Source organism: Carassius carassius, chromosome 39 (assembly GCF_963082965.1).
Source record: "Carassius carassius chromosome 39, fCarCar2.1, whole genome shotgun sequence".
Classification (NCBI taxonomy): domain Eukaryota; kingdom Metazoa; phylum Chordata; class Actinopteri; order Cypriniformes; family Cyprinidae; genus Carassius; species Carassius carassius.
In genome coordinates this window covers 18,313,350-18,340,065 of record NC_081793.1, presented here as the reverse complement: position 1 = coordinate 18,340,065, position 26,716 = coordinate 18,313,350, and the positions used below count along the sequence as shown (strand labels likewise).

The following is a 26,716-nucleotide window of genomic DNA, read 5'->3' as shown; positions in this document are numbered from 1 at the left end:
GATGAGTGAAAGCCAGCCTGCAGTGAACCACATGGGCCGTGTGAGAAGCCCACAAGGTCGGCAGGTAATAATGGCAGGCTTTTTGGAAGGGATCAGGATTTCAGCAGCATTTTATTTTCAGTTGATGAGGAGAAGAGAAGACAGGAGAACATCTGGAAGTGTAGAATAACACCCGTTTGGCTGAGCATCTGCAGATGACAGATTCTGTATTTTTTCCTCTGCCTGTTTGCTGATGCGTCTGTGGAACATTCCTGTATTCAAATAAGACTTCAAAATGAATTTGTTCTGTGAAAGTCATTGTGCAGTCACTTCCAAACATGTTGAAGAAAAAGTGGGTACGAACAAACAAAACTCCCTGAAATAAACAAAGCAAGTGAAATATGTGGAGCTGAACTTCCCGTTCTTGAAATTTGTCAGATAAATGAGGCTTTCCCACTGAATTTCTCTGAAAAAGAGATTCATTATTCTGTCGGTGCTTGTGTTTTTCTGTCTTGTTTGTTGTCACAGGTGCAGATGTGGCCTGTTAGCTTTTGTTTACCTCAGATTTAAATGTTTGCTCAGCCATCTATATGACTTTTAGGGGTCTTAACTTTTATTTTTAAGAGGATATTTAAACTGAAAATAATTGTATACATTAAAACAAAATCATACCTTAAAAACAACTAAATGTAATGCTCAATAAATGTAACAGAAATGATAACTGCACTCTCTGTAGTCATTTTGAGTAAACGTAAAGCAATATTGGTAGCAATATTACATTGCATTGCATTTATTTGTCATAAATAATTAAATATTTAAAAGTAGATGGGGTAGATTTTAAAGTTTTGCATAAATTTTGAATAAATTTATTTTTCAAAGAGTTTTGTAGAAACAATTAATGCTTTAAATAGTACATTAAAATGCAATAAATAAGTGTTACAAAATAAAGACTGTAATCAAAGGATAACAGTAGCCTATAAGAATGTACAATAACTGTCGTAAATAAATGTAAAGTATAATGGTGTGACATATTTATGGTTATATGTATGCTATGATTAAACAGTAAGATTCTTTTTGAAAGAAATTCATAATTTTAGCATTAATTGCATTAAATTAATCAAAATATACAGTAAAGATATTTGTAATAATACAAAGTATTTCAAATCAATGCTGACTCTGACTGGAGACTGGAGCAATGACTCATGATAAATTCAGCTTTGCCATCACATGAATAACTTACATTTTAAAATATAATTAAGTAGAAATCATGTATTTAAAATTGTAATAATTTTTCACTGTGTTACAGTTTTTACTGAATTTTTTGATTAAATAAAAGGAGACCTGTTAAGCTACAAGACATCCTTAAAAGTGTACCCCAAACCTTTGAACATTAATGTATATATTTTTATTTAATACATTAAAAATATATTTTTTCCCCCCTGTCATTAAAATGTATAAAATAGCTCATTAGACATATTATCAGGGCTTGCAAAGCTGTCCCGAACAACTCCACAGCAAGTGTTCAGACATTCTCCCCTGTGGTGAGGACAGACCCCCATTCTCCCCTGCTTCAGTTAACCTGGAGCGTCAGCACCCCCACTGGGTCCTGGCTGTTTATCTCTTCCGAAGCGCCCGTGATTAATGAGGCCCTGAACACATCCTCTTTCCCCTCAACCAGCTGAATAAACAGGCCACATTATTCCAGCCCAGCCTTGCCTGGGAGCTCAGCTACAGGTTGTCAAAATCCCCTGGTTGCCCCGCACTACTCCCCAAGACCCCCTGGCTCTCTCCTGGGATGGTCCTGTCACACACAGGGGACAGCAGAGGGCGATGAGTGGTAGAACAGGAGGAGAGTGCAGAAACTTTGTTGAAACTGAAACTGCATAAATGTGCTCCATTTTTACATCAATTTTAAAGAGTTCACACAGAAATTTAGATTTTGTCATTATTTACTCACCCTCATGTCATTCCAAACCTGTATGACTTTTGATTGGAACCTGTTTGACACAAAATAGTCAAGTATTTTCTATGTATATATATATATATATATATATCCCTATCTGCTGAATTAAATTAAATAATTATTTCTTACTAATGTTGGTTGCTAATTCCAAAAACAGAGTCTTATTTATTGAAAAATCTTATGTTTATTTCAAGATGTTTGATATTAGATGAGTATATTTGAAAGTGATAGTGATGTGACATACAGCCAAGTATGGTGACCCATACTCAGAATTCATGGTCTGCATTTAACCCATCCAAAGTGCACACACACAGCAGTGAACACATACACCGTGAACACACACCCGGAGCAGTGGGCAGCCATTTATGCATTCACTCCCCCCACCTACAATTGCTGCCGGCCTGAGAGTCTGAATATCTAACCATTAGGGAAAAAAACTTCCCAATTTGAAAAAAAATTTTTTTTTGGTGAACTTTCTTTTCAAAATGAGTCGTTTCTTTTTTGCTGGTTCTTTTTTAGTGATTGAACGTTCATGATTGATTGTTCTAGTCTGTGCCCCTTTCATTTGGCACTGAGCTAGAAGACTGATTACAGCATTTCTGTGTCTCGACATACTGGTGAAGTAGATCGATATCAGAGAACAAAACCACTGCCTTTCTTACTTGATCCAACCACAGACGACATTGCAGCTGGACCTGAGACTTTGTTTTTTCACCCTGTCATTTTTGCTTAGTATGTTCTTTGTTTAGAGAGGGATTTGTTTATGTACTTTCCCATTTCTTTTGTTGTTTTCCTTTGAATTATCTCTTTTCATGAGTATTCCAGATGACTCAGAGAATCACGTCCACTTTGTTGACTACATGAGGCTTTAGTTTATTTGTTTAGGTAGGACTGGGGTGCTAGAAGTTTGTTTCCTATACACTGCTTCAGTGTCAAAAGTTATACTCTCCACTTGGCAGGGGGCTTTCTTCAGTGATGGTGTGAGCTTTACGGAGGCCATACCCTCTCTGGAATTTCACCAGGGTTTTTTTTTCTGTTTCTTGCTCCCTTCACATTTAGACCATTTGTCCATAAGCATTTCCTCCTCTGTCTGTTTGTGTTTCTGCCCCTATAGTGTCTGAACTCACACCTTCCAAACTGGAGCTGATCATTGAGTTAGACTAATGACCAGACCTTTACAAGCCTCCTTCACCCAAAAGTGTTGGGGAGCGATCGCAAAACCATTAAACATGGCCACTTTCACTCACTGTTAAGAGCAGTCTGGACTCAAAACAAACAAAAGTTTGACCCACAAAAGTGCTCTTTTTATAATGAACAAATGTTGAGCTAAGCAAACTCACCTTAACACTTGTGTGGTGCTGTTCAAGTTTTTGCTCAGCAATGATCACTGTTAGGTATTTTTACAGAGAGTACTTGGAAAGACATTGATTTTGATATTATTACATTATAATAATAATTATTAATAAATGTGCCTATATGTGTGTATCATTTAATGCTGTCAAAACAATTAATTTTCTAAATTATAAAAATGTTTCAGTTTTGTTTTCTTTTTTAAATTAATGGTTTGTAAGCCAAACCATTATCAACTACTAAATGAAGTAATACATTTTAAATATATAAATTTATATTTTATTTATTAAGATTTTATAGGATTCTATATTTCTCCTTCTACATGGTGAATCTGTTTTTCAGCCTCAGAAATAATTGTTATTAAGTTTGTTTTACAGTGAATTACTGTAATAATACATTTCCCCACATTTTTTATTTTATTTATCAAACGGTTTCTTACAGTATGTGTATATACATGGTCTTGTGACAGTAATTTTGTGAAATATCTTTACATTTTAAAATAACGTTTTTTTTTTCTATTTTAATACATTTTTAAAAAGTTATTTATTAGAGCAATTACTCCAGTCATCAGATTCAAATGATCCTTCAGAAATCATTCTAATATGATGATCTGGTGCTCAAGTAACATTTCTGATTATAATTAACGTTGAAAACAGTTGTGCTGCTTAATATTTTGTGGAAACATTTATAAGGATTTTTTTGCTGAATAGAAAGCTCAAAGGTTGTAACAATCTAAATGTCTTTGCTGTCTCTTTTGATCAGTTTAATGTGTCCCTGCTGAATAAAAGTAGTAATTTCTTAAAAAAAAAAACACATAAAATATATATTTTATAAAAATACATAAAGTTCTCTCACAGTCCTAATGATCATTTTATTAATATTCATGCTAATGCTACACTGTACTACTAATGCTGTACTGATATTCAGTACAATATCAGTTAAAAACTACATATTTCTAGTTTGAAATTGATGATGATACTTGTATCTAGATGGGATTATGTTAGTATGTGCTAGTCGATTTTAATCCAAAAACTAAATAAGAGACTTTGAAAACTGGAGGGAGAAATGTTCCAAAAAAAATCAATGGTCCTGGTTGGATAGTGAGGCCTGACCGAGTAGAAGACTTTAGCCTGGGCCTGTGTGGCGAGACAGAGAGGGAATGTGTGGAGGTGTGAGCTGAGTGATAGGGAGCAGGCATGATTACTGCTGACAGGGACTGCAGACATTATCTCAGTGATACAATCCTCCCTTTCCTCATAACCAGCTCCTCTTTGAGTCAGTACACATGGGGACTGAGAGCAGACTGAGAAACATCTGGAGCATAGTGATGTGCACGTCGTTGTGAGATTTTATGTTGAAAATATTCAATGTCTAGGGACAATTGTTGATGTGAAATGGAAGAAATATGATATAACCATCAAACCATATAATTTGCAGGAAAAGTGCATTATCCATATATCAAATGTAGACTTGCATTGGCAAAACTACTGTTTTAACCCACAAACTCAAGTTAGCACATAGTTTCCATGTTTGAGGTCATGTATGGAAACTGCGGTCGAAATGCTATAGACTTGTTTTTTTTATTGTTGTTGTTTTTAATAAATTGAGTAACATAATTGAGACTTGTTTAAAGTTTCAATTGTTTTGCATCCCACAATGGAACTTGTGTTCAAAGGTCAAGTTCAAAAAAGTCACATTCTCTGAAGACAATAGATGATTAGGTTAGAGTATCATGTGCTTTTGGAACTGAGCGTTTGTATTGTATTCAATTAGAGCTTGTGATTATGTGAGTTTTAGCACTGCATCTGTCCAGCATTGTGTGTGTGTGTGTGTGTGTGTGTGTGTGTGTGAAGGGTGGAGGTCTATAGGCCATGGCCTGCATGTCGCCGGTAGGTATTCTCCTGGGGCACCACAATCATATGTGGAAAAGCGCTTGACGCTCTTCCTTGCTAGAAGCGGAGCAGAGCGGTGGCCGAAGTGGAGCCAACCCAGAAGAACACAAACAGAGGTGCTGCGTGAGCCACAAATCCCTACTTCCTCTGAAACTTCCAGCCTGCATTTTTCCTGTCCAAATTCCATAGCCATTAAACTTTTCCTGGCAGCAGTTCAGAAAACAACAGTGCAAACCTCAACCAGACCCCTCCCCCCCCTCCCTCCCCTCAGCTCCGGACCAGCACTTGGGATATCGGAGATCATCAGTCGAGCTCCTTAAATAAAAGTCTGATTTTATAGTTGTTTTTGCCATGTATCAGATTTCCTTCAAAGTGTCTACCAGTCTTCAAAAGGGACAGAATGAGGTGTTGCTGAGAGTGTGGCTCCTTTTCAGTCTGTTTGGTCTCCACTGTGTCTCAAAAGTGTGCAGAAATAAACATGGCTAGATTTGATACAATACAATATATATATATATATATATTGTTTAAACATTTTAAAGATATTAATACTTTTATTCAGCAAAGGATGCACCAAACTGATAAAAATGACAGTAAAGACAAAATATTTCAATTTCAAATAAATTTAATTATTTTGAATTCATTATTAATCAAAGAATCCTGAAAAAAGTCATGGCTTGCACAAAAATATAAAACTAAAAATGACTTTGCCACAGACAGACAGACAGACAGACAGACAGATAGATATATAAATTCAATTTCACAAGTCTCTTACGTTGGCTCTTCTTTTGTACCTCTACAGAACAATCACGAGGACACCAGGGTCAGGTCAGCTGCTGTGAGTTGTAAAAGGCAGAGAGAAAATGATTGAGAGGAGAGATCAATCCATAGGGGTCAAGGGTCAGATCTTCATTTTAAATGAGAGCAATCTGCAGCTGCTTATGAACTGTAAGTCAAACTGAAAGACAATCACTTCAGGGCTAATCTTAGAAGAAAATACAGAGACAGTCATCTGTTAGATAGAAAGTAGGGTATAAAAGAAACAACGCATTTTTGGATAAACCCAGAATGCAGTGAGCTGGACTAATACAGCTTGGATGAGATGAGTGGGGCTCGACTGAGATGGACTATGTTATTATAACACCAGGGCCTGCTCTGAAAACCGATCACCTGGCAGGAGCTGGTTAGACAGCAGCTTAGACTTTCTAGTCAGACTCGCACAAATTTCACTGTAATCACTGCAAGGGTAGATTTCCTGTCTTTCATTTATATGGTCAGGGGGAAATGAAAGCAGGTGACTGGAGAGCACAGTCCTCATGGTGTGGTGGTGGATGGAGACAAGTGGAAAAGGGGCTGCAGACAGCATGTTGGATCTTGTTCCCATCTATAGCTAATTTACAGCAGTGTTACGGAAATCAAAGACTGGTTTATAGTGCATCAAAAGGCTGTTCCAAGTGGCAGGATTATGTCCAGCTGTTATGTGTCTTACTGCTTACTGATCTGACATACTTTGGAAGGAAATAAATGTATGTATATAATGTAAAAACTTTCTTAACAGATCTTGCTGCTAATTTACATAAAACTATGAGATTTGAAGTGACTACAGACATTATGTTACATAATACAGAACAAGTGTACTGAAATGAACTGAACTGAATAACAGTATACACAGTTTACATACTATAATACATGAAAGTGACAGTTGTGAAAGACAGTACACACCAGTGGTGTAGTTGGGGCCATATGCTTTCTTTTTTTTCCACGGCCATTTGCGTATTACGATTTCTAAGGATCAATAATTACAGTGTTGGGGAAAGTTACTTTTAAAAGTAATGCCTTAAAATATTGCGTTACTCCCTAAAAAAGTAACTAAATACGTTACTAAGTTACTTTTTATGGAAAGAAATGTGTTACATTACTTTTGCGTTACTTTCACGTTACTTTTTAAATATGAGCAGGGCTTGATTGTTTTTAATATAAGAAGTTCTATTTATAGCAAATGTAAAAGCCCTTTTACACCAAAAAGTGTAATAAATAAACCTCAGGTAGTAAATTCACGTCTGTACAGTAGAACACACGAGAAGAAGGTTCAACACTCTTCAGCAATAAAAAAAAAAAACCAATGAAGCACAATTGTTAGTTTATCTAAAGTCATTTTTTAATCATTAGTATGGTTGAACTGGATCATTAAAGGTCAGCAGCAAAGACACTGTTAATAAAATGGGAATAGATACATTTGTGTTATTTAATATATTTAGTTATTGCAGGTTTGCGTCATATTCTGAGTTTGCATTTCACTGTTTTGATTAATTTTGATGAATACTAAATCTGTTTTGTTTTTTTTGTTTTTTTGTGAGTGGGATGAATTAATGCACATTCACATTTAGTCTAGAACTACAGTAACATCATGTTCACACAGCGCACACAACGCCTCCATACTTCCGATTTCTCCCAATATGGGAACAGGAGGCTTGTCAGCCAAAAAATGGGAATACAAAGTAACTGGCGTTACTTTTTTGAAAAAGTAACTCAGATATTTTCGTGTAAATTAAAAAGTAATGTGTTACTTTACTAGTTACTTGAAAAAAGTAATCTGATTACGTAACTCGCGTTACTTGTAATGCATTACCCCAACACTGAATAATTATTGCTTTAGTGTCTAGTGCATTTCTATCTGACAAAAATGCATTTGCTTTGAATTTCAGTAATATCTATCATTATTTGTTTCTGTCCTGTTTTATGTATTCATGTATTTACTCCAATTGAAGGCCCTATAACCCAGCAGAACATTCATGGGAGAACTTGTGGGCTGGATATGTCCAGGGCCGAATTTGAACCCCAGTCCTGCCCTGCTGAAAAATCCCCTTGCAGGAAGAATAATCCCCTTCCTAAATATTACAATCAATGTATAAAAGCATAAAATAAAACATAAAACATCAAATTAAGATGAACATTAAAAAAAAAAAACATTGAATTCAGATGTATCTCTAAGGCACTTTTCACAATGAATATAATTCCAAAGTAACATGTTGAAAATAAAAAGAACTGTAATAATGCATCGACAGATGGGCTGGAACAACCTGGAAGTCATGCTGTAGACTACTTGAAAAATAATCTGTCGATCAAATTTAGAGTGCACTGTATTGAAACCAACAACAATCCTATTTTTTTTTTTGGTGGTGGGACAGGGGGTTGGGGGCCGACTGGGTAATAGTAAACCACTTTTTTCTTTAGGACTACACCACTGGTACACACATTTCAAAACCAATAATAAAGTGAATTTCATTACCTGACTACAAATGCTCACTTGCTCAAAGCTACACAAAAGGCATAAACACTTTGTCTATCCCTTTTGCAAACACATTAAGTCCTGACCAGGTTAACTGATCCACACGGTGGTATGATATTTCCGTGCCGCAGTAAAAAAAACCCATGTCACCCATACCAATACAGATAAACTTTGAATCTCTCTTTAATTCGATTGTTGAGAAACTTGTTTCAATGTGTATTTCTTACCTAGATTACCTGTTGATTTGAGGGTCAAATAGCTGAAAAACTCCTCAGGACCTGTCAAGTGATTCCAGTGATATTCTTCTGTGTTACAGCTAGTTGTGGTTTGGACTTCCCTGTTTTCATTGAACTAAGGTCTAAAAATTTAGACGGAATTAGCGTAGGCAAAAAAAAAATGCCCATTGTATATTGTTAATAGTGTAAAGATGTATGTTCTGCTGGTCAGCGTGATGAAACCATGAGAACAACATGTGAATCCGCTCTGAAATCCGTGTGGGCAAATCTTGTGGGGATTTTCATTTGTCTATAGAATTTGTAAATAGCTGAATTTAAGAACTGCTTATGTCAATGGAAAGTCACAATTTAGATGTGAGGCGAACGTGTGTTTACGTCCACTACGCAGTATGCAGCATGTTCTTAGTGCCCCAGTGGGTTTACTTCACTTTCCTCCAGCAAACAATCCACAGCGCGACTCATTCAATCCTTGAACTCTGCTCTGACCTCTGACTGTTGTTTTCCCAAAAGTTCTCAAAGTTCTCAGATATCTAATATCATACCAGAGGAGGCACTGACCAGAAAACGAGAGTATCTGACTGATGCCAGAGAAGGCAGCTGACATAGTTTGCTCGTGGGACAGGACCAAAGACTAATTAGATTTGTTCAGACGAGTTCAGAATGTTTTTCTCAAAGAGGAGAAATCTGAGGACAGTCCCAGTCCTGTTGTCTTAAGTGAAATGGAGATGTTGTTTGTTGATCTTTTTACAACATAAAGGCTAATTGTGTTGTCAGGCTTCTGTTGTTATTATCACTAATAAGAATCCATGTTGACATTTGATGTGTGACTTCACAGCTATCATGTCACATGTGAGAAATATCACAAGTGTTGTTGTATTGAATGTCATCAAGGTTTTATTGATGTTATGCAACAGTTCTATAAACAAGAAGTTAATATTGAGTAATTTATGTTTCACATTTGGCCAGTTAAATTGTATTCTTTTCTCCACCAGTGAAATGTTTCCAAATGAAGCCAAAGCATCAAGCATTGCATGTCACCTAGCAATGTACAGAGGATGCTTTGTAATGACACCACTCCAACTCTTCTCCATTCTTGGTATTTCACGTCCTGCTCTGGGTGATCCTGGAGTGAGAGAAAGTACCTGCCCTGAATTTAAAAAAAATCTAACAGCATGTGTCCAATAGCATGGATTGAGCAGAACCAAGCAACACATTTATGCAAGGGATTGTGGAATTGCCATTAGCGTTCTAAACAGTTGCCATTCTTTCTTAAGTGGCTCTTCGGCTATCAATCTAACCACAAGCTAAGTTGGTGTTAAGTTTGCTTTGCATGCTAATCTAGTTTACATGCTAAGGAATTTTTTTATGAGCTCTCTCTCACACTGAAACCATTGAAAGCTCAACATGTTACACCACGGATCCCGAATGCTTCATGTCATGGGTTCACAACAAATTGTGACACATACCCAGACTGCAAGTCTTCTGAAATTATGCAGAAGTTTCAGGCATTGTGCCTTTCCAAGAATGATATCATTTGAAATTATTAAAAACGGCATGAAGTGTGTATGTACAGACAAATCATTATTATTGGTGCTTCTGATCATTAGGTAATATAATTTAATGTAACTAACATGATCAAACAACAAACAATACTTTTATAACAGTACTTATTAATCTTTGTTACTGTAATGTTAGTTAATTAACAGTGCATTAATTAATGCTAAAAAACTACTTTTGATTTTAATAATGCATTAATAAATGTTGAAATTAACATTAATTAATAAAGATTTATAAATGCTGTAGAAATATTGTTTGTGCTCAGTTCATGTTAAAGGGGTCATATGATGTTGCTAAAAATAACATTATTTGGTGTAATGAAATGTGTTTATGCGGTGTAAGGTTCAAAAAACATTATTTTCCACATACTGTACATTATTGTTTCTCCTCTATGCCCCGCCTTTCTGAAACGTGTCGATTTTTACAAAGCTCATCGTTCTGAAAAGCGAGGTGTGCACTGATTGGCCGAATGCCTCAAGCGTGTGACCGAAATGGTCCGCCACTTGACATATTGTGATACATACTGGCAACAGCGACAATAAAAGTTAACAAATAACAAATAATCTTACACTTGGTATGGAAAGTAGTGTGTATGCATAGCATGATGCAAAATGTTGTTTTAGTATTGCTGATCAAGTCTGAATGTAAGCCAAACAAAAGTTCTAATGGAATAAAAATGAAAAAAAAAAAAACATATGTAAAGCCCTTAATCTAATCCTCATTAAAAGGTCAATTATTTCATAAAATAACTGGATTGCGGTTGTGAGCAGCCCTGTTGGCATGGTCAGTAACTAGTAGGCAGCAGGCCAAGCAGGTTGCCCAAACACAGGGACAGTTCCAGCCACTCGTGTCTGTGATTTGAGCTTTGTTTGTCTGCTTTGTGCAGCTCAGTATCCAACAGACGTGAGCGAGACACACAGGCCTGGCATTACCACTGCTCACACACTAATCCTGCCCAGACCAAACAGCTTACCCAGGCCAGGGGGAACATGCTCGTAAAACCAGGTGTTAATTAGAGCCAGCTCAGAGCGGCAGTGCTGCTGGTGCATGCATGTCTCCAATTTAGCTTGTGAAGAATGGGTGGGCTCATGTTCTGTGACATCACTCTCATACTGCCCTGATGAGGGAGCGTGAACTGACAGGACTTTCATTGTTCGGTGGGAACGGGATCCATGTGTTAGAAATCCTCCTCCCACGTGCTGCAAACACAGACTCGGATTGAAACCCAACTCCGGGCCCAGGAGCACCATGCTGATGAAAGGCAGTGTTAAGGCTCCAGAAATCCCAGACTGTCACGCCACAGCTCAGCCATCGCCACCCCCAGCCCCCCGCCCATGGCCTTATGGGAGATGGAGTCTGAGTGTGGGGGTGGTTAGAAGAGGGAAAATATGGGAGTGTGTTGAGCAGATGAAGTATATAACTCTTCAATACTTCAAAAAGGATAAGATCTCAGACAACTCTTGAAAGCAGAAGAGGAAAGCTTTTTAAACAAGATTGCAAGTAACAGTATAGTTTTCATGTAGTCAGACATATAAAGCATTTTTAAAATCTCTGTATTAATGCACCTGCCAAGTCCGTTCTGATATGGATGATTTTAAACTTTAAATTTTTGATGATTTAACTTTTCTTATTGATTTTAAAGAAAGAAAATCAATATATAAATAAAAACAATAATTTTAGTGTTAATAGGATAGATGTTAAAAGATTAAACCATTTTTAATTACACCTTGTTACTACTTTTCATCATATTCTCTAAATCAAGACAGTTTAAGGTAATAAAAATTCTTCATTTTATGTCATTACCTGATGTGCCTCATTAGGTGTCATTCTGGACAGTATTTGATACATTGATTTCCAAAACAGAAAAAAAATTCTTACTTTTACGAGCCAATATTATCACATACAATAATGTGATCACTATTTGATTTAATGGGTTTAAAGGAATAGTTCACCCAAAAAATGGAAATTTGTTGAGAATGTACTCATTATCAGGCCAAGATGTAGATGGGTTTGCTTCTTCATCTGAACAGATTTGGATTGCATCACTTTTCATCAGCAATGGATCTTTTCTAATGATTGGCTGATGTTTTCCTAAATAAATCAATCTATTAATTAAATACATCAAAAGTTATGTTTGAATGGAGAAAGAAGCTTTTTGGAATGGTGTACTTACATCATTTTACCAGCAGCGTAAAGAAGTCAAACCTTGACTTAATGGTCTGAATTGCATGTGCTTAAATCTCCTGTGGCTTTATTTTTAGTTGGAGCTCTTGCATGAAGCTTACTTCCCCTACCCAAAGTGTTCCCATGGTTTGTAGTGAGCTGAGTGATGTGGAGTGAGCCGACCCTGATGAAGGTCCTCCAGTGCCCATTTACACAGACATTTACACATGCTCAAATCAGACCTTAAAAATAAAATGTTGGATTCCATCAAGTATTCCCTTTCCAGCAGAATTAGCCATTTTACACAACACCTTTTGACTTTTTTCCTGGACCATTTCAGTCCTTGGTTGTGCAACTGAAGCAAATGATCAACTATGGATGGCAAGGTGCTGTCAAAAGACCTCTGGGATAAATTTGTGGACAGACACAAGTCAGGAGAAGGAGACAAAAAAAAATCTAAGCCTTAAAGCACAGTAAAGTGTATTATTAAGAAGTGGAAGGTATTTGATAAAACACAGCTCTCCCTGGATCAGGACGTCTCTCCTAACTCGATGAAGCTACCAAGATGCCTACAGCAACTCTGAAGTAGTTGCAGGAATTTATGACAAAGAGTGGTCACTGTGTGCATGTGACAACAATATCAAAAATTCTCCACAAATTTGGCTTATATTGGTAGGTTGCAAGAAAAAAGCTACTTCTCAGGAAATGCCACATGCAGCCATGACTGAGCTTTGCCAATTGAATTAACCACAAAAATTTGTCTGGCAGAATTCAATACAGCTCACTCTCTGTCACATGTATGTTCCCATGTATGGTTTTCCTTATTTGGTCCTTCCTGTTCCTGTCCTCGTTATGAGAATTTGTCTCCAGTGGTGTTTGATTATTAGTTTGTAATGTTCCCAGGTGTGTTTCATTAGTTTCAGTCCATTTAAACACTGTTTCCCTGAGTTTTCTTGGTCTGCTGTAAATTTTGTCTTAGTTCCTGTATTTGACTGTTGATTCCATATTTGAAGAATTCTCCTGCCTCTCCTCTCTTCTTCCTGAGTGTAATGTAACAGAACAGCTGAACCCCAAAAAATAATAGTAGGCGGTGCCTCTCCTAACCGATTTTTTAATCGTGTTATTGTTTTTCGTTCTGTTCGTCTCTCCCCTCCTCAAATGGAGGAAAGTGTGAAGTTCATCGCCTATTTGCCGGCTGTTCACGAGTCGAGCCAGCTGATCATGCCCAAGTCAAGTCCGCCAGCCAATCGTATGGCAAGCCAAACAGACAATATAGCAGGTGTTCAAGAGGCCCCAGTGTCGGCTCCTGCCCCAGAGCTTGTTTCAGTGTTGGCTCCAGTACCAAAACTCACTCCAGTGCCAGCTCTTCTAAAGTGCTTTGCTGTGCCTGGTCCTCCAGAGCACCCTCCAGTGCTAGCACCACGTAAGCACACTCCCGATCCCCAGTTCAGCCCAGGAGGGGCTCCTGTTCTTGAGTATAGCCCATGGAGGGCTCCCAAACCCCAGTTTAGCCCAGAAGGGGCTCCTGTTCCCGAATACAGCCCAAAGTGGGCCCCTGTTTCCTGAGTATAGCCCAAAGTGGGCCCCTGTTTCCCCGTTAAGCCCAGGGAGGGCTTCGGATCTCCAGTCAGCCCCAGAAGCTAGCTAAGGCCACAGAAGATCAGCTATGGCCTCCCGAGTCTCCTGATCCACCATGGCTCTACTCTGCCATGACTTTCTGATCCACCCTGGAGGAGAAGACACTATCCAAATAACACAATTCCTGCAGTAAAGCTTTGAGATGGTAATATCCTGTTATGGGGAAGTTTCTCTGCAGCAGGGACTGGAGGTAATAACTTTTGATCATGTCTGTGCTATAGTAAGACGGTCTATTGTTCAGTGCAGCAGATCCTGATGGTTGTGGATCACTGAGCCAGGTATCTCACAGGGGCAGCACCTTCAGCTTCCAGGATCAGTAATATTGGGTATTAAAATGCTGTGGCAGATACCGGATCTGATTAAACTATTAGACCAGACTTCTTTTGTTTGGTAAGGGTTGTCTGGCATCCGAGACATCTCTGAGAGAGAGAGAGACCGGAGGAGGTAGATTGAAAAAGTGTAGCTGATTGATAGCTACTATGGTGCTATATGACCATGGTTATTTGTTTTCTTGTTGTTAATTATTCAAATAAGTCATTTAACATTTTGTACATATGTGTCAAGCAGCAATTTTTCATCTTTTATTCTAGATTATTCATGGGGTGCTGTAGCTAGGTCCTGTCCTGTTTCTTTCCTTCTGTGATGTTGGTCAGTCCAGACTACTGACAAACAACAAAATACATTATTTTTATTAGATTAAAAAACTTTGGGTTATAAGAGCCGTCAAAAGAACATGGCAGGAAGTCCTGCATAACTTAAAACTGCGCTTCATGTCTCCGGCCCATCTTGAATGATTGCGCAATGAAACTGTGAGATTTAGTTCTCCTGAGGGGATCACTAATCATTACAGGGGCTTTTGGGGGGCATGGATCTTCTCTGACCACATCCTCTAAATAGAAGCTGTTTCAGAAGATTCTTACACACACTTACACACATGTACACCCACCTGAACAGGCAATACACATGCATTTTTCTTCTACTTTTTCCTCTCCAGTGGAAGTACTGTCTTGGGAGGATGTGCGGAAGCTATCACGCATTTCCTCTGTTTCTTCCTCCCCTCCTTCCCAGCAGTTTTTTTCTTAGACAAGGGAGCAAATATCAGACAGTTCTGTAAAGACAGAAACTAGAGTAATTTTTTTTATTATTATTTATTTATTTATTTTTATTATTTAAAATCCCATGCTACGTGTACTGTGTTAACCTAACTGAGACTTGTTATAGCACTTATATATCATTGCTCTTTTTGTTGTTTTTGATTGCTTCCACTGTCCTCATCTGTAAGTCGCTTTGGATAAAAGCGTCTGCTAAATGAATAAATGTAAATGTAATCAAGTGGCTTGATCCTCTGAGTCTCTGTACTGCTATGGTAAAAGAAGCTCATAATATTAAAGAGTAATTCTAGTTACTGATCATTATTGGCTGTAAAAGCAGAGCATGAGATTCATTCATTCATTCAACTAAACATCCTAGTAGTCCTACAAGGAAATTGTAATACACATTTGTTCTAAACAACATCTCTGTGATTGCTGGTAAATTTCACAATTACAAAGAAATGGCAAAGCAAGACATTTAATTAAATATAAATTGTAAAACGTACTTCAATAATCTTTGTTTTTAATTATAACTTTTAAATATTTTTTTTTTACAGTAAACCTGAATAGTGAGTAGTGATAGATAAATACAAAAAGATCACTACAGAAAGAATATAATCCAAGTGAATACAAATAATTACCTGCTATGGAAAAATGTATTAATGCCGTGAAAGGTTTCTGAGATTTGATGGCTCTAATAGCATTAACAACCAAACAAATAAATGTGATTTGTATACAAAATAAATTATTAATACAAATTATTAATAAAGTGATTAAAATAAAAGCACCTACTATTGAAGAATTTATGAAAGGATTTTTTTTAATTGTATTATGATGTGTCTAATACATGGAATAGCACAAATAAATAGATGAAAAAAGAAAATATGCAAATTAATAAAAATAAATATTTTGGAGGAATTTATTAATTTCAGAATGTAAATTTATCAATGACAATACTAAACAAAAATAGACTGATCATATTACTGACTTTTATTTTGTAAACCAGAAATGAATAACATCATGCATTTTTCATCTAGCCTACTCAGAAGTCATAAAGTTTATGTTTTCTTTTGGATAGCTTGTTAAAATGCTTAATCTGGCAAAAACTCGCTCTGAAATGTACTTGAATATGCTTTCCCCAATAAAAACGATATATATAAAAAGTGTAGTTATCAAAAATGCAGTTTGGCAAGGCTTGTGGTTGCATAGCTGAGTTGTGTGAAGGGTCATGAAGCTTTGATGTCAAAGTGAAATGTTGCCTCTGTAAACAATAACATCATACAGATGGACCACAGCACTGAAGCAAGGCGTGTAAGCCATGCTTTAATTCTGCAGTCGTCTCATAGATCTGACCTGCACACCTCCGGCAATCAATCACACCCCCACCTGGCCCACAAAACGCCAAAGATCACCAGCCTTTTTATGTGTTTCTACTATATTTATTGTCTCTGAGCAAGATGAAATGCTGTTGCATTACAGGGCAAATTGCTTGCATATCCAAACAAATGTATTTTTGATTCTCATTGTTTTGCTGTCCACAAAAAGGTCAAATTGAGAAAGCTTACAGTCAAGAGCTACTTTAAAATGTCTCTTACTGAAATGGATATTCATCATCAAGTGCTGAGCCACAGAATGATGAAACTGCCCTACGTTGTCTTCTGGTTTCCTTAGTTAACTGTCACTCTAAGCTGTGAGCATTCATCCTGTTCAGTAGACCAGACTTCTCTACCATCTGTCTTTCTTTCTCTGGTTTCCTCTCTCCATTTTACCCCTAGAGAATCCTTGTCTAAACGAAGTCACCGGGCAAACGAATGCGAGTATTCAAGATCACGTTACTTAACATGCTTTTTGGGGGGGGGGGGGGGGGGCAAAAATTAAATAAACCGCTATGGTTCTGTTTTAATAGCGCGTATGTGAATGTATCTTTAAGAATAAATCCCCTAATATGTTTATTTTAGTAAACGTCACAGGTGTAAATGGACCACTTTTATTAGGAGCTCTAATATCATAATTAAGTTTATATGCATGGCTTATTTTCATAGTAATTACTAAAAAAGCAATAATAGTGCATGTAATGGTGGAAAGCAAGCTGGGGTGGCACTAGGTCAGCAGCAGATGGGGTCTTAACCCCAGCATGGGTGTGTATGGAACTATTCCTGTGCCGGTCCACCTCACAGGACACTCACCTCTCCAGTCTTTGTTTGGCCGGCCAGCCAGCCAGAGTATAGGCCCACCATTGTGAGTCCCTGGACCTTGGATGCTTTACCACTGTTTTCTTTTGGAAGCAGGAAATTGGGTGACTGGCTACCTGCTACAACAACATCCTGTACTTGAGAAGTCATCTGTTCACTCCTACCCACCTATTATTCTCCACAGCACTACACCAGCGGTCACTCTCCAGACTTCTGGTGTGAATCCCCCCCAACATGGGCCGGTCTAAGTTCTGGTTGAAATCGGTTTTCGGGCCCATCCAGATAGGCTGCACTTTCAACAGAGCTTTGAGAGCTTTCTGGAAGATTATTACTATGCCTAAAGGCATAGTTTACACAAAAAGTAAAATTCTGTCTTTAGTCACTCTCCTCATGTCATTCCAAACCTGAATAACTTATGTTGTTCCTTCTTCTGTGTTAAGAAAAACATTTGTCTATACAATGATGCCTTTTGTCAGGTGCAGGGGCAGCTGTGGCCTAATGGTTAGAGAGCCAGACTAGTTACCAAAAGGTTGCTGGTTCGAGTCTCAGTGCTGGCAGGAGTTGTAAGTGGGAGGGAGTGAATGAACAGTGCTCTCTTCCACCTTCAATACCCATGGCTAAAGTGCCCTTGAGCAAGGCACTGAACCCCCAGCTATTCCCTGGGCGCTGGATCTATAACTGCCCACTGCTCTGGGGGTGTGTTCACGTTGTGTTCACTTCTTACTGCTGTGTGTGTGCACTTGGATGGGTTAAATGCAGAGCACCAATTCTGGGTATAGGTAACCATACTTGGCAAATTTCACTTTATTTTATAAGTTAAAACAGTTAAAAAATTTCTCAAAATATTTTCTTTTGTCTATTGAGAAAAAAAAGGACTGGAACGACATGACGGTGTGTATATGATGACAGAAAGTTTATTTTTGGGGGGAACTATCCCTTTAATAACCCATCCAAAGTACACACAGCAGTGAACACACACACACACACACAGCAGTGTGCTCAAGGGCACAAGGGCACCTCAGTCTTGGTATTGCCAGCCCGAGACTTGAACCCACAACCTCAGGGTTAGGAGTCAAACTCTCTAACCATTTGGCCACAATTTCCCCCTAAATGAAACAACCCATCTTGTATTATAAATCTATTTCAAATATATTCTTGTCACGCAAACCAGTACAATAGTTCTTAAACACACAGAATTGATTGTTGTTGATATTTATGTTAAATTTATGAAATGTATGTTATTAACATACTTTTGGTGTAATGCTGCCTCCATGCCAACAGGTGTCAGTGTACAATTGTCCATATTACAATTCAAATGAGATCAGAAGGAAAACAATCACAATTATTTTTTTCTCAGTTTTCAAATTATTTATTTATTTATTTCTCATTTTTATGCAGCATCTGTTTTATTAATTTCATATAAAAAGAGAGGTACAAAAAAATTCAACAAGGGAAGTGGTTTATTCTAAGAGCAAACTGACAACACAATTTAGGGTAAAAATAAAGATGTGACATCAATGCTTTGGTGGTTTGACGTGATCCAGAGACCATCTAGTCATTCTGTGGAGCTTCACAGGTGGTTCTGATCAGGCTTCAGGCACCATCACCACAGTGTGACAGACCTACATCATGCCGTCATGGCAGAAGGTCAAAACTATTAAACCAGGGCATGAAAAGTTGATATAAATTGTTTTTACATGTGAGTAATTGGGTTTTTATAGGCCTCTGATTTCACTCGATGAGTTTATGAATGCAAGTGAAACGTGGACTGAAAGTGGATGGGGCTTCCAAGCCGTTGAAGCTCTGTTGATAATTAGTCATCTGAGTGAAAAGAGCAACAGGAAGCATGGACACTTTTGTCCATGAAGCAGTGTAACGGGATACGTGGAAGGACTAGTGAAAAATTGGACATCGTGTGTATGGCCGGGGTAATTTGGGTGACTGTAAATATAAGCAAATGTCTAGATTGGAGTTTTACTCGGAGCTGGGCGACGCGGCCGAGTCCATCTCATCTGCTTCAAGGTCGTGAGGAGATGCAGGCTGTCCTCCTTTCACTCTCTTCCACTTCATCCGTCTGTTTTGAAACCACACTTTCACCTGTGGATAAAAACAATGATGCATTAAAACAGTCTGGAAATGATTAGGAGAAAAAAATGCATACTCTCGTGAGTGATTTGAAATAATTCTGCAGCCAGCAAATCAAGAGATTTGTGACACTATTTTTGACGGCTAAGTTCCGAGGAACACAAGTCTGTGACCCCTGTGCATCCCTCGCTCCCTGTGGAAACACAGGAACATGGACCATCTGTTCCCACACTATTTTTACATGCTCATTCTTGACTGAATCTGTCTGCCACTCATTTTGAAAGCAAAGGGTGGCAGACAGCCAAGATATGTAGGATGCATCGGAAAAAGTGGAGAAAGGGTTGCAAAGGGATTCGGGAGAAGCCCAGATTTGTGCTGGGATCTGGCATGTGCTTGGGATTCAGGCCTGGGAAAACCATCAAGGACCAAGCTAAGTGTGGTCGGAGCCTAAGAAAAAAAGAGCCTAGTTTGAAAATCGCTGAATGGATTGATGGGATGACGGCTCTGCTTCGGAATTGTCAATCATATTTCATACAGACTCATTTAGACTTGACGGATGAGTGTTTTCTTCACTGTTTTCAACCAAAAATACCACTAGAGTAAGCTGAAGTATCTGTTGTACCTGTCTCTCAGTGAGGTCAAGGTTGACAGCGATCTCGTAGCGGCGCAGGCGGGTCAAGTAGTTGTGGTGGGTGAACTCAGCTTCCAGCTCCCGGAGCTGCTCCTTGGTAAAGGCAGTCCGTTCCTTTCTAGCCTTGCAGTTTGAGTCTGCTTTGAAGCCTGAGTCCTGAATATCTAGAGGATACAAAAGAAAAAAGAGACTAGTTAGCATTAGTTTTGTGATCTATTGCAGTAAAGCATACATTTGTAATTAAAGTTTATTTACAGAGATAAATTAACAAAATATATAAAATATTGTATGACTTTTTTTGTCCTGTGGAACACTTAAGAGTATATTTTGTGGACTATGTGGGTCTAATGTAGTTTTAAACCCTATTGACTGTCATTGTGCAAAAACAGAAAACAGTTGAAACATTCATCAAATCACCTTCTTTTGCATTCGACAGAAAATGAAAGTCATGTATGTTTGGAATGACATGAGGGTGAGTAAATGATGACTGAATTTTCAACTATTCGTTTAAAAAAAATAAAAGTCAAATGCAACACTGCAGTTCAGCTCCTCCAGGAGTGGCGTGTGTTTACATGCATTAAAACATGGTTACAAGGCGTTTTGTGGGCCACACAGGGCACACATTTGCACTGGGCTCAGTTCAGATCACAGGGTGTTTGAACCCCAGTTAAAGCATGCTGGGAGTTTGGGGGTTGTCGGGGCCACAACTGACCACAGAGGACTCAAGTTAGCAAGGAATGCACCATAACATTGTTAAATCCGCTAACAAAAGAACAAAGGCTCGGATGTGTCTAGCTGAAGTTTAAGAGTGTGAATTTGTGTCTTACATATTCCCTGACACTGAAAAACATTTTCTTTCGAATTTGAATGAGTTAAATGTGTTCAAATTACACAGTTTGTGTAAGTTTAATTAGTTATTTCAACCTGTGACCCTTTGTACGGCGCATATTAGAAACGGCAGCACTGAAAGAAAACTGATGCAATTTCTGTGAAATGACTTTAATTTGTCAATGTGAGAATTCATGCTTCGTGTTCGCCAGATCCTGGCCAGACTATGAGATGGACTGGACTGCCAGATGTGAGTGGGAAAGTGGGACAAGTACTTTCTCACATATGGCAACCTGTAGCCTCTGTTCCTTTTAGAAGGCGCATTATTATCGTCATTAAAGCCCTGTTCATTTAAATGCACTGCCGAGGGTAATAAACGGAAAGGTGGTGGCAGGTTGGGGGAGAAACACCTGGCACTGTGTGTATGTGCATGCTCCAAAAAAACAGACTCCAATAAATTTCTCCAGCAAAAGCCCATAAACATTTAGGGAGCAACCTCTCCCCTCAGTGGGGTGTCTGTTGGGATTGGCATTTTATGTAGAAGGCACTAAAGTAATTTGACCAAATTAAGTCAAAATGAATTGACAAGCCTAATTTTACATCAGTTAACAGTCAGGGAACAGTCAAAATAACTGTCTACAAATGTGTTCAACACATATTCAATGTACTAATAATATTTAAAAGACAACTGACAGAATAGCAGAAGAATATATATACACATTTCATAGATACTGTATATAGTACATAATATATAAAGTATATTTAAATACAATTTATTTTCACTCCAAAATCTGGTCAAATTTGCTTCTGTTGTCTTAATTCATGTTATTAAATTATTTTCTATGACAAGTGTATTTCTCTAAACTGAAGTGAACTGCAGACCTGCGACATAAGAGGGAAAAAAAATTATGAGCACATCCTTCGTGATTCAGAATTAATTTCGGGAGCGAATATCACATCTGTTTACAATTTCATGCAATCATCGAGTGTCTGCTTGTCATTTCAGGTAAAAAAAAAACAAAAAAAAAAACACTTGGTTGAAAACATAATCACTACCAGCTTTGATTATCATATTCCTGCAAAAAATTTCTCACATTCGTTTTATCATTTACACCGACATTTTACAACACCTTCCCGCATATTAATTCCCATTTAAACCTTAACCTCTGTGATGGATATTTTCACGATGGTGAATTTCTCTCCAGTCAAATGGAGAGTGTGTTCTGTGGAGATCCTGTAACTGCTTAATGACAGGAAAATGTCAATGGATAAGAATGTACAAGTGGGATCGAGGGCAAGTTATATTACAGACGTGGTCTTGCTTGTTTGGACCGCAAGTGATGTAGGGTTACATTAAGGTAACTCAGGGAAGGAAAGGGTATATTTATTCCCCATATTAGATTGTAAAGCCTGGATGGATTGTTGTAGTAATAAGTCTAGTGATGGATTTGTGCTAATCATTTTAAATGCCACTCATAACGAATACTGTCTTGCTGTTTTGGCCAATGCTATACGAAGCACTAATGGAGAAATGTATTTATCTTCGAGAAATTTTCCCTGATCCCAGAAATGCTTTCTCAGTTTCCACAGAAAGGCTTAGAGATTAAATTAATACACCAGATGTGCCACAAACACTGAGGTTCACTTTTCCTTCTCTCAAATAATAATTTCTGGACATCATTAGCCAGAAATAGTAGGACTCAAAGTAGAGTACACTACTGGGGTTCCATAAAGGTAATTTTAATAATAATAATAATTATAATAAAATCTTCTATTCATTAATTTTAATAATATGACACGTCTGATACTGGACTCAAAATACTGGTTTCAGTTTCTGATCATCTGTTCTTTTGGAAGTCTATTAGACTTATAGAACATTTATCCACTTATTCATATACAGACCATGGCAATAAAATCTGATTCTTTTGATGACATTTTAGATCTTTTACATCCTTCGTCTGAATCAAAATATCTTGGTTTAGAAAGTATGACGGATGTTACTGAATGTCAAAACCGCCAAACAGATGATTTGAAAACAATAGCAAACACTATAAAGCTGAACTTTACCTAAGAGCCTCCAACAATTGAAGGAAACAACTGCAGAATAATGTGCACAAAATAATGTGTTATGGGTCATCCTTCATCTACATGCCTGCTATGAGGAGTTTTAAATAGAATATCTGTCTATAAGTATATTATATCCTTAAAGAGACAGTTCAACCCAGATCGTCATCGTTTACTCATCCTCATGTTGTCCCAAACCTGCATATATTTCTTTATTCTGCTAATCACAAAAGGTGATAGCTTTAAAAAAGTGTTTTTGCCTATACAATGAAAGTCAGTGGGTTCCAGTGTTGTTTATCAATTTTTAGATAAATACTGATCACAATAATGTGTTAAACCAGATATATTGTCACAAATAACCCTTACACTGATTTTAAATGTTTAATGTTTTACATAATGTGTTACAATTTCTGAACAGGCAAAAAATGAGATGGTTCATATGATTCAGAGTAAATAACTCCAGCCATTGCGTCATATCTCATTCACTCTTGCCTATATTACTCACCTGTGATTTCTCTTTTCCGCTTGGAGCCTTTTTTCTCTGTGTCAACCGCTGGCATGCTCTGAGGTGAGTATTCTCCCTCTAGACATGCTGTGACTGCTCCAGGCAGCCTGTCTCCACCTGCACTGTCCAAGTCAGCTCCCACCGCTTCTGCTGCCCCCTGACATGCCTCCGGCCCTCTGCCTCTGGGTTCACAAGGAGAGAACTGCCACTCCGTTCTCTGGTACCCGCTGTGTGCCTCCGGATACAGTCTGTCCTCGCGAGGGTAAGCATGTGGTGCCGGCACCAGGCAGGAGCTGGAGAAGTCTGTGTAGGCCAGGAAATCATGCTTTTGGTGCAGGGCAAATGGGGCCTGCTGGTAGGGCTGCAGCCCGGCTCCGGACCCTCCTGAATGGGGGCTCCTGACACAGCCCCACAGAGCACTGCCCATGTGAGGACTCCGCATGCAACTGCTGGCTGGCTGATCCATGCTGAAGAGCACACAGCACAGAGTAGGTGTCCTCAGAGATGCAGCTTTTTGGGTTTGGTGCAAGTCAACAAGGGAAATATCCACTTCAGCATGTGCACATCAATGCCTCAAAGTCCACCTTTCCAAATTAATAAGCAGATGTTTGAAAGCAGACACCTTCCAGCAGTGGCCTTTCCGTTAGTCGAGTGTAAAACATCAGTTCACACACTCTCTCATTCAGCTTTCAGCCTGACCCACTACATCCACTCTCAGCTCCACACGGTCTTTTCACAGTTCTGAGACATTCCTGACAAGCGATCCCTCCTCCTTTTTAAACGCTTAGGTGGGAATGAGTAGCGAGTTTATGGAGTGTAATGTGAGCTTGCAGAGGAGGAGTCCTGCAGTCCACATGTTGGTACTCCCCAACCCAGCACTGCCTCATATACTATTAATCATGGGGGATTTTATATGCACATGCAATGGGATTTCCAGGTGCTGGCTTTGTCTGTAAAATATAAAATGAACACCCACAAAGGAAAGGTGACCGGATCTTTTTTTTTTTTTGCTCTTTTATCCCCAAAACCCCCAAATTCACTCTTCTGCTTTTTTATGCAATTCACATTTTTAATGGGAATTTGTACCCCGCTCAGTATGGACCGTGCTCTATCCTTGTGCTCTATAGTCTGTGTTAAGGATATGTGTATTGGCTGTGGACACAGCCTGGGGATTCTCTCACACTGCTGGTGAAAAGGCCCGACTTAAGGAGTGCTTTCTTGCACACCTCTCGCGCGCAGAAGCACTAGTACAACAAACGCACAAACATGCTGTCATTCACACCAAATTAGTATGTAAACTCATTAGCATCTTAATTATCAGAATAATTTGAAGTTATTTAGAACATGGCTGAATAAAATGCTGAATGAAAAATATGTAAACAGAAATACATGATAATATTTTAGTAAATGATGATCATGTTCAAAAGTCAAAAGGTCTGAGTAATTTTGTTATTTTTATTTATTTTTTTACTTTGAAAAAAGTCTCATGCTTACCAAGGCGGATTTCCTTTAAACAAAAATACAATAAAAAGTAATACTGGAAAATATTATTAGATATTCCATTCTATTATAGTTTTCTATTTTAACTCAATGTGTATTTTAGTCATTAGCTTCAGAAATCATTCTAATGAGCTGATTTGGTTCTCAAGAAACCTTTTTTGAGTGGGGGGGGGGGGTGATACAATTTTTAGGATTTTTTGAATGGAAAGTTCAAAAGAGCAGCATGTATTTGAAATAGAGATATTTTGTCATATTATAGATTCTTTGCTATAGTCTTTGATGTTTTTCTTTTAAATCAACTTAGCATATCCCACAGAGTAATATTAATAATTTCTTTAAAAATAATTAAAGAAAAATTATTAACTGACCCCAGTATTTTAAACATTAATCTATATAAACCAATTATATTATATTATATTATATTATATTATATTATATTATATTATATTATATTATATTATATTATATTATATTATATTATATTATATTATATTATATTATATTATATTATATTATATTATATTATATTATATTATAAATGCTATAAGTGTGAACATAACTTACACTTTAAAGACATCAATACTCATTTGTGATTCAGAGTGTGATTTTTATATTCAAGTTTCACTTTGGAAAAAAAAAATGTTATCAGAAATATAGATTTTTAACAATGGCATGCTTGGTTTCATATAAATTAACACTGATAAAGAAGTCCCTTCTATATTTCACATTGTTTACAATCAGGCAAGCAGTGTATCATCCAAATATGAAGTCATTTCTCCTGTATCCTGGCCACGTGTTTGTTCTGGCAAGTACTCTATTGAGCAGATTTCACTTGACATTTCAAAGTGGTTGGAATCTCTTGTTTTCTCTCTCTTCTCAGGCTGTATAACAAGTGATGGAAAGCAAACATGTTTAGTTGCATTTTTTATTATTGCTTCACTTTGTTTTGTGTGATCCTGACCTTTGTGAACAGCACAGACTTCACTTTGACTAAAGCAGCGTAATGTTTAAAGGCTCTGAGGTAAGACTGCAATCCTTTCCCTTTACCCTGCAAATAGTTGAGCCATGAAGCATCCACCTCTTTACTGGCAATCTGGGCCCTACCATGACCACAGGGGGCTGGGGTTATTGCATTGGCAGCATTTGGGTTTAGACGGGACCATCTGTGTGTGAGAGTTTTACGTTTTTGTTTTTTCTTCTTTGTGTGTGTTAGTCCACGCACATTTTGGGTCTTGAAGTAGTCACCGCTGCTTAAACCTGTTTCCGTCAGTCAGACAGGGCAGGTTGGGGGCAAAGAGGGTGTTTTTGTGTTTTCATTTGATCCATCTTCATGACACTGGAGAGAATAAGAAGGATGAAAGAGAGTCCTAATGGATCATTGGCCCAGGCCAGACTCGGGTCAGAGAGCTGTGGGAGAACAGAAGAGATTCAGACCCTGCTGCTGTACACTTCATTTACTGCTTCCGCCAAACTGCGAGACACACTCACACACACACACACATGGTGCTGAACATTTGTTTGAACTGAGATGACCATCAAGTGAAATGACTGAAAGTAAAATTTGAAATACATTCTCCATAAAACACTTGCAAATGTAATCATCTAAAGTAAACATCTCCATTTTTACCATATATATATTTTTCCAAATGCAAATACTTTTCAGTCATTTGTATATATATACTGTGTATGTGGGGACGGACGGACGGACGGACGGACGGACGGATAGATAGATAGATAGATAGATAGATAGATAGAT

The 26,716-nt window shown here is 37.9% G+C and overlaps 1 protein-coding gene and 1 long non-coding RNA gene across 2 annotated transcripts in view; one reads left to right on the top strand and one right to left on the bottom strand.

Annotated features, from left to right (window-relative positions):
- The first annotated feature begins 17,766 nt into the window (after window positions 1-17,766).
- Window positions 17,767-26,716, top strand: part of LOC132121540 (uncharacterized) — a 190,796-nt gene continuing 181,846 nt past the window's right edge. The window contains exon 1 of the long non-coding RNA XR_009426277.1: window positions 17,767-17,779. This is a non-coding gene — a long non-coding RNA (uncharacterized LOC132121540). The remainder of the gene's footprint in view (window positions 17,780-26,716) is intronic.
- On the bottom strand, window positions 18,790-24,237 carry LOC132121537 (homeobox protein MOX-1). The gene is made up of 3 exons (XM_059531038.1): window positions 23,461-24,237; window positions 20,055-20,227; window positions 18,790-19,444 (listed from the first exon to the last, which is right to left on the bottom strand). The coding sequence occupies exons 1-3, from the start codon at window positions 23,924-23,926 to the stop codon at window positions 19,322-19,324; spliced, it is 762 nt and encodes a 253-aa protein (XP_059387021.1). The 5' UTR covers window positions 23,927-24,237; the 3' UTR covers window positions 18,790-19,321.

Excerpts from the sequence above, each read along its gene's own strand:
- LOC132121537 (XM_059531038.1), bottom strand. The coding sequence starts at position 23,926 with ATGGATCAGCCAGCCAGCAGTTGCATGCGGAGTCCTCACATGGGCAGT. Across the intron at positions 20,228-23,460 it reads GCGGAAAAGAGAAATCACAG|ATATTCAGGACTCAGGCTTC; the intron begins GTGAGTAATATA and ends TGTATCCTCTAG. Across the intron at positions 19,445-20,054 it reads TTGACCTCACTGAGAGACAG|GTGAAAGTGTGGTTTCAAAA; the intron begins GTACAACAGATA and ends TTTTATCCACAG.